The sequence below is a fragment of the Belonocnema kinseyi genome, chromosome 1 (genome assembly GCF_010883055.1).
Source record: "Belonocnema kinseyi isolate 2016_QV_RU_SX_M_011 chromosome 1, B_treatae_v1, whole genome shotgun sequence".
Lineage (NCBI taxonomy): Eukaryota > Metazoa > Arthropoda > Insecta > Hymenoptera > Cynipidae > Belonocnema > Belonocnema kinseyi.
The window spans coordinates 34,376,228-34,385,431 of NC_046657.1; the positions used below are offsets into that span (position 1 = coordinate 34,376,228).

The window sequence follows — 9,204 nt, forward strand, 5'->3', positions numbered from 1 at the left end:
AGAAGAGTAATTTTTTGTCCAATTTTTTAAATTTTGCAAATCCTTTGAAGTATTTTTAAATATTTTTGTACATTTTCTCAAAATCTATATTTCGTTTCAATTTTTCTGATATAATTCTATTTTTTTATCCTGCTAAACTTAAAAAATTTGACTTTGAATTCTCTAGGTTTTTTTTATCGAAATTTTTTGAATATTTAAAAAACGTTTGGAATTTGCTTTAAAAATAAATTTTTCAACATAAAAAATCAGTTGAAGTTTCTCCAAAAATCGCAGAAAATTTTTTTTATTCATTTGAAAGATTTCGAAATTCTTAAAAAGCCTCTTTTTCAAAATCTTAAAAAATCTACATTTTCTCCTCATTTTTTTTAAACATTCTGAAGGTTTAAATTATTTTTTAATGTTTTCAAAACTTCAAAATATCTTTTAAAATAATAGAAAGTTTTTCTTCAATTTTTTTAAATCCTTGCAATTAAAAAAATTGTCTTAAAATCTTATAGACTTTTTTTTTACATTTTTAGAAAATTTATCATTTTTTTTATATTTTCTTTGAAATTCTATGTTTCAAAATAAAAAATTGTTCAAATTTTCGTTCACAAATCTGAGGAATTTCTGTAAATAAAAAAGTTACTTTAAACTTTCTAGAAATCTTAAAGACAGTTTTATATTATCTTGAATCATTTCAAAACTCTAAAAATGTCTTTTTTCGAAACCTTCAAAAATCTAAATTCTGTTTAAATTTTTTTGAAATATTCTCAAACTAATTTTTTAAAAAATATTTGTAAAACTTCGAAATATGTTTTAAAATAAATCAAAGTTTCTCTATAATTTATTTAAATTCTACAAATTCGGACAAATTACCTTAAAATCTTCTAGATTATTTCTTTTTACAATTTTAAAAACTTTTTGTAATAATTAATTATTTTAATAATACTGTTTTCTAACAAATTTTGTTTTATTTATGAAAATCATTATGAAAATTTCCGTATGAAACTATATTAATTTTCAAAATTTTAAACAGTATAGTTGTAGGCAATATTTCCCTGAAAAAAGAATCCATTTTTTTTTTAAATTCCAACCATTTTTCAAAAATTGGTAAGAAGCAATATTAAGAAAAATATCAATTGTAAAACAGATTGTTAAAGTAAATGTTTTCGTAAGTTTAAAATGGTTTTCGTTAAAAGTAATATATTTTTTTATTTGATATTATCTCATTTGTAATATTATTTTGATTCTTAAAATCACAGAAAAAATTTTTTTAGAGATAAACTGAAGAAAAGAAAATCAAAAATGCAGAAAAAATTTGACTCTTTCGAAAACATGGTTAAACTATTTTACGTCACTTTCGTTCATTATTATTTTTCACAAAAAAAACTCACCCCCAGAGGATTTGTCTCGAATTCTCCACCCTCTCCATCCTCGCCGGGATTTTCTCTCATTTTATAAGCTTTCTAGGCGAATAAAGAATTCTCCCGATTTATTAAAATATAAATTATTTTCCAAGCAATTTTTGGTTTTTGTTTTCTTTCTATTCGATTAAATCGATTCCTTTTTAGTATTTATTTTTTATTTCCTAGTATTAGAAAAATAAACAATTTAAAAATTGATAATAACAAATTTTTAAATATTTAGAGTTTAAAATTTTTTAAACGACTTAAACTGATTTAAAAAATAAAATATTATAGAATATCGTTTTTTTCGGAAAGAAAAATCCATTTTTTTAGCTTTTTTTAAGTTATGAAGAAACCAGGGGCATAGAATTTTTTATAGACAGAATAAAACAATATAAAATTTATTTCAACAAAAAAAACCTTTTTTTAAAAATATTTTTAACAAAATAGTTAAATTTTCTAGAAAAGTAATAAATTTTAAACCAAATAGTCAAATTTTCAAAATAAAAAAAATCTTGAATCAAAATGAGTTGAATTTTCAACTTGAAAGCGATAAAGCTTCATCGATAAAAGGGAAATTTAATTCTTTGAACAAGAAAAAAATTCAAATAAATAAAGATTTTTCACTAAAAAAAGAAAAAAAACTTACGAGTTCAGGAAAAAAATTTTATAAAAAAAAAAGGATTTTTAACACAATAGTCTAATTTCCAAAAAAATTAATTTTGTAACAAAAAAAATAACAAATAAACATTTTTTACTGAAAAAGAACAAAAGTTCGACCCACTTAATGAAGATTTAAGAAAAACATGAATTTTCTGTAAAAGTTTAATTTTTAACCGGAAAATACGAATTTTAAAACAAATAGTTGAATTTTAAACTAAAAAATCGAGAAGGCTTCATTGATAACAAGGAAAATTATAATTTTCAGTAAGAAAAATTAAATTTTAACACACAAACTGAATTTTAAACAAAATAGTAAAATTTTCAAAGATATTAATTTTTTAACGAAAAAAAATTCAACACAATAACTTTATAGTCCAAGAGAAAAAAAAATTGTCCAAATTATTGAAAATTTAAGCAAAAAGATGAATTTTCAACCAGAAAATTTTAATTTTCAACTAAAAAATACTATTTTTCAACGAAATTCATTGATTTTCAAATAAATATTTAAATTTTCAACAAAAAGTTGAATTTTTAACCACAAATAGAAAACTTGAATTTCCAGTAAAAAATTAAATTAAAAAAAGCAAAATTTCAACAACAAAAAAATATTTCGGAGTCAAAAAAGAAAATATTTTATTCGAATTATTGAAGAGTCAAGAAAAAAGGCGAATTGTCTGTAAAACATTTGAATTTTCAAAAAAAAAAATATATATATATAAATTGGAAGCAAAAAAGTTAATTTTCAAACAAAAAAATACGAATTTTTAAGCACATATTTGAATTTTAAACTACCAAAAAACAAGAAGCCTTCATCAATAACAAGGAAAATTTAAAGTTTCAGTAAGAAAAATGAAATTTCAATACACAAAACCCAAATTTTCAACCGAAGAAATGAATTTTCCAACAAGAAAAACAAATTTCAAATAAATAAAGATTTATTACTCAAGAAAGAAAATAAACTTACAGTTTCAGTGAAAAAATTAAATTAAAAAAAAATTAATTTGCGAAAAAATCCAACTAATGAAAAATTTGCAGTCAAAAAAGAAAAAAAACTTGTCTAAATTATTAAAGATGTAAGCAAAAAGATGAATTTTCTGTAAAATAGTTGAATTTTCAACAAAAAACTTAATTTTATACAAAAAAGGCAATTTTTTAACAAAATCCAAAGATTTTCAAACAAAAAGTTTAATTTTAGACCAAAAACTATAAACTTCAACTACAAATGGAAAATTAAAATTTTTAGTATAAATATTAAACTAAACAAAACTTAATTTTCAACAAAATAGTCAAATTATTAAATCTTTGAATTTAAAAAAAAGTTCATCCTAATTATTTAAAATTCAAGCCAAAAGATGAATTTTCTGTAAAAAATTTGAAATTTCAATCCAAAGATATAAATTTTCCGCAAACAAGCTAATTTTCAATTTAAAAAAAATCTTTAACCATAAATACCTTAAAATTTCAGTAAAAAATTTGATTTTTAACACCAATGAAAGGAATTTTCAACAAAAAAGTCAAATTTTCAGACAAATAAATTAATTTTTTAACACGAAAGAAACAAAAATTTCAAGTAAAGAATTTTCAGTCAATGAAGAAACCAATTTAATTTCATCTAAATTGTTGAAGTTTCAAGCAAAAAGACGATTTTTCGGTGAAATAGTTGAACTTTCAACCTGAAAATATAAATTATCAACAAAATATTTGTTTGCTTAAAATTTGGCTAGAGATGAAGGAGATAATTTGTTATTTTAATTTTTTCGTTCGAAACTTGGAGTTTTTGTATTTAATTTTTTTTCAGAATTGGAAAAGAACAGATTAAAAAAAAATTAGAGCGAATTTTTTATTTTTACTTTCACCAACAAGAATCTTAATTCAAAGAAATTAAAATTTATTTTTATTTAATTCTTAATAATAATTCCTCGAAGGACTTTAGAATTGACCGCTATTTTTTTAAATAAAAAAATTCACAAGTTACTTCTAAAATAAAATAAAAATGTTTAATAAGCTAAAAAAGTTGTTTCCCTTTTTAGCGCGAAAAATAAACTTAAACTAAAAATATTATCGAGAATTATGAGTCAGTCCGTAAATTATAAATAAATTTCCTCCGCAAAAAATAGCAAAAAATAATACAAATTTGAAGAGTGTAAAAATAATTAAGAATCTGTTTATTTCATTAGTTTAAATTATATCTATTTGAACAATAAAATCAGTCAGCGCCCCGTCAATAGACCAATTAAATTTTGTTTATCCTTTTCCTTTTTGCGAACTGAGTCCAGGTTTCTTTGTTTCCAGGAGCTTTTCCGAAGTTTAATTGGTCGGGAACCGACGTATCGGCCTGAAAAATAAATTTCAAAATTAATAAAGAGGGTTCATTAATTTAAATTAATTTAAACCTTAATCATTAATTTTCGCACACCACACAAAAAAATAGTTCACTTTTTTTACCAAAGAAATTTATTTTCAAAAGAATTGTTAAATTTTCAACCAAAAAGATTAATTTTCCACCAAGAAGATTCACTTTCTATAAATAAAAGATGAATTTTTAACAAAATAAATGAATTTCCACATAAAAAATTGAATTTAAAAAAAAAAGATAAAATTTTTTAATCAAGTGATGAATCTTCAACCAAAAAATTAATTTTTATCTAAATAATAGAATTTTTCAACCAAAGAAGATACATTTTTAACCCAAAACGCAGTAAATAAATTTTAAGTAAAAAAATTAATTTTCAACTGAAAAAAAAACTTGCAACAAAATAGGTACATTTCTAACCAGGAGTTATCAAATACGAATATAAAAAAAATTGTTAAATTTCAAACTAAAGAAATGAATTCTCAACCAAAAGGATTTATTTTCCTCCAAAAAGATTATTTTTTTACAAAAAAAGGACAAATTTTCAACCAAATATATAAACTTCAATAAAAAAAGTTGAATGTTTAACTAAAGAAGATAAACTTTCAAATAAAATGATAAATTTTCAGCCAAAAAAATTACTTTTCATCTAAACTGTTCGATTTTTAACCAAAGAAGATAAATTCTTAACCCAACACGAAGTAAATACATTTTTAATTAAGAATTATAATTTTTAACGAAGAAAAAAAGAATTTTCAACAAAATGGACAAATTTTCAACCAAATAAATAAATTCTCAAGCAAAAAGATCAATTTTCCACCAAGCAGATTCATTTTCTACCACAAGAGATGAATTTTTAATAAAATAAATCATTTTCCACCAAAGTGATTATTATTCTACCACAAAAAAAGAATTTTCAACAAAACATACATTTTAAAATAAAATGATGAAATTTCAACCAAACAAATTAATTTTTATCCAAATAGTTTATTTTTTAACCAAAGAAGATAAAGTTTAAATCCAACACGGAGTAAATTAATTTTCAGTAAAAAAAACTAAATTTCATCCGAAAAACAAGAATTTTCAACAAAATTGGTAAATTTCTATACAATAATGAAATAGATATATTTTCAGTCAAGAAAATTTAACTTGAAGCGATCAAATACAAATTTCCAAAAAATTGTTTAAATTAATTGTTTAATTGTTCAAAAAAGATGAATTTTAAAATAAAGAAGATAAATTTTCAAGTAAAATGATGAATCTTCAACCAAAAAATTAATTTTGATCTAAGTTGATTTTTCAACAACAGAAAATACATTTTTGGGGCAATACGGAGTAAATAAATTTTTAATTAAAAAAATTGCAATAATAAAGATTAGTTTTCCACTAAAAAGAGGAATTTTCAACAAAATATATGAAGATTTAATTAAGAGAGATAATTTTTCAATCAAAAATGGAACAGATACTTGTTACTTGCAAAAAACATGGAATTGTCAGGATATTTTTTTCAGTTTTTGAGTAGATACAATGAACAAAATAGTAAATCATTTTTTCAACAATCTTATTTTTCAAAAAAAAAGTATCAATTTTGCATCAATAAATTTTCAAAAAAAAAAAGTTAAATTTCAATCAAGAAAGATATATTTTTAACCCAAAAGAAATAACTTCCATAAATTCTAAAAAAAAGTTTTCAATTGAGAAAGATGGATTTTCAACCACAAGAGACGAGAAAATAGTTGAAATTTTAACGACAAATATGAATTGGTAAAAGAAGAGTCCAATTTTTAAGAAAATAAATAAATTTGGAATAAAAAAGATGGATTTTAAACCAAAAAATGAAGAGTTTTTAATCTAAAACACGAATTTTGGTGTAAAAATTCCCCAAAAATATGTAATTTTCAACCCAAAAGATGAATTATTTTAATTTGTAATGTTTACATTTGTGTAAAAGTACTGGAAGTGGTAAGTCAATTAAGAAATAATCAATTAATCAATAAAAAAGTCAGAAAAACCAAAAAAAGTTAATTTTCAATCAAGAAATATTGATTTTCAAAAAAAAAGGATGAATTTTCAGCCACAAAAGACGACTTAATAGTTGAATTTTTAAGAACAAATATAAATTTAAAAAAAGTCAATTTTACAAGAATATATATAAATTTTTAATCAAAAAGATGGATTTTCAACCAAAAAAAGACGAATTTCCAATCCACAAGATGAATTTTGTTTTAAAATCCCCCAAAAATATGTTATTATCAATCAGGAAAGATGAATTTTCCAAAAAAAAAACAAAGAATTTACAACCCAAAAGATGAATTTTCTAATATGTAATGTTTAGATTTTTATAAAAGAACCGGAAGTGGTAGGTAATTATAATTTTTAATTTAACTTAAAATCTTGAGAAATCTAGAAGTTGTTGAAATTTTTTTCAAATTCAAAATTATTTTTCAAATGTTTTCAGAACTTCCAGATAACTTTTAAAATTAATTATATTCGTCCTACAACTTTTAGAAAATCCTGTAAGTTTAAATAAATTTCCTTCAAATTTGGAGTAATTTTAAGAGATATTTAGATTTTTTAAAAAGATTCAAAATTAATTTAGAACTTAAAATGATATCAACTAATGTAAACGAAGTGTGTGTACCCACAAAATCGTAGGAAAAATTCTATTTGTTTTAAAATATGTTTAGAAGTTTTGAAAAAAATTTTCACACTTCGTTTAAATTACTTGACCTAATTTCAAGTTGTAAATTAATTTTGAATCTTTTCAAAACTTCTAAATTATATATAAATAAATATAATATAATATAATATAATATAATATAATATAATATAAATCAAATTTTTTCTACAAATAATAAGTGTTGAATTATTATTTCTAAATAAAAATTCACCAATTTCGCTTACAAATTAAACATTTTTTAAGTAGAACAATAAAAATTGTAACGTTAAAAGTTCAAAAGCTCTTCGAAAATCTAGAGATTCAAAGCTTTTTATGTAAAAAAATTTAATTTCAAATTGTTTACTTTTAATTATTTGGTTTCAATTTACTCGTCTTAAATGAAAAGTGAAATATTTCTACATATTAAATACTTTAAATTACAAAATTTCAAATTAAATGGGTTAAAAAGTGATTAATTTAGACAGAGACAATATTTTTAATTTAATAAAAGCCTTTAATTACGAATATCTTATTAATAAGTTTTTTTTCAGTAGAAAATAGTTCATAAAATTCCAATCGCAACTTTACATTTTTTTAATGGCTAAGATTTTCGAATTGAAACAGTAACAATCTAGAAATTCTTAAACTTTGAACGAATTTAAAATCGTTTTATCAAACAAATTATTGTTAATTTTTTAATACTTAAACTACAGATCCATTTGAAAAATTATTTATTCACTTATTTACATTTACATTTAATAAAATAATACTGTTTTTTATAAAAAATTTTAAACTTCAAACCTTTTTAATTTCAAATTGTGTATGTCTTAAAGGCTGCACTTTAAAATTGTTTAAATTGAAAATATACGCTTAAAAATAAAAATTTTAAAATGAAGAATTTTAGAAGAGATTTTTGAATTTTCCGGTTTACCCCAAAAATATGTTATTTTCAATGAAGAAAGATGAATTAAAAAAAAACAAACAAACAAAAAAGAATTTTCAGCCCAAAAGATTAATTTTTTAATTTTTCATATTTCAATTTTTGTAAAAGTAGCGGAAGTGGTAAGTCAATTACCCGAATTTTCGGGTTCGATTTCTTGAAGAGATAGTAGAAATAAATAAATAGCCTTATGGCCGGTATCAGAAGAATGGGCGAAAATAAATTTCATCGAGATCCTTCACTGATTAATCGTTCATTTGTTGACGTCTCTGATTACGACTTGTCTCATTTCGGATAAATATCGAAAGGTCGATAAGAACTTTTTGATTACTTAGACTGAGGCTCGGGAAAGGGGTGAAAGATGCGTGCCAACAAAAATCACACAAAATATTTATACAGTCGCTTCAGAACTTCCAGAAAATACATAAATTTTTATTTAAAAAAAGATCGATTTTCAACCCAAAAAGAAAAATTTTCAATAAAAAAAAAAAATTAAATTTTTAATCGTAAGAAAAATTTTCTAAAAATTCAGAAAAAAGTTAATTTTCCATCGAGAAAGGTGAATTTTTAGCCAAAAAATATGAATTTCGAACCCCAGACATATTTTCTAAAAATTCGGAAAAAGGTCATTTTCAATCAAAGAAGATAAACTTTCAACCCAAAAAACGAATGTTCTGAAAATTAAAAAAAGGATTTATTTTTCAAACAAGAACGATGAATTTTCAACCAAATAATAGAATTTCCAACAAAGAATATTAATTTTTAAACCAATGGTCGAATTTTCAATCAAAAAGACGAATTTTATAAAATTTCGAAAAAGTTAATTTTTAATCAAGAAAAATTAATTTTCAACTAAAGAATATGAATTTTCTAAAATTCGAAAAAGGGTTAATTTTAAATTAAGAAAGATTAACTTTCAACCAAAAAGTATGAATTTTTAATAAAAAAACAGCAGTCAAATTTTCAAGAAAATATATGAATTAAAAAAAATGGATTTTCTAAAAAAAAGAAGAATTTTCAATCCAAAAAACGAATTTTTTTTTAACTAAAAAAAAATATTTAATTTTTAATCGCAAGAAAAATTTTCTAAAAATTCGGAAAAAAAGTTAATTTTCCATCGAGAAAGGTGAATTTTTAACCAAAAAATATGAATTTCCAACCCCAGACATATTTTCTAAAAATTCGGAAAAAGGTAATTTTC

The 9,204-nt window shown here is 21.4% G+C and overlaps 1 protein-coding gene across 2 annotated transcripts in view; it reads right to left on the reverse strand.

Moving 5' to 3' along the window:
- Positions 1-4,184: 4,184 nt before the first annotated feature.
- LOC117173466 (RNA-binding protein 42) overlaps positions 4,185-9,204 on the reverse strand; it is a 51,039-nt gene continuing 46,019 nt past the window's right edge. For both annotated transcript variants that reach the window (XM_033362071.1, XM_033362062.1), the window contains one exon: positions 4,185-4,386. In XM_033362071.1, the coding sequence (XP_033217962.1) occupies positions 4,262-4,386 (125 nt within the window). In that variant the 3' untranslated portion in view covers positions 4,185-4,261. The remainder of the gene's footprint in view (positions 4,387-9,204) is intronic.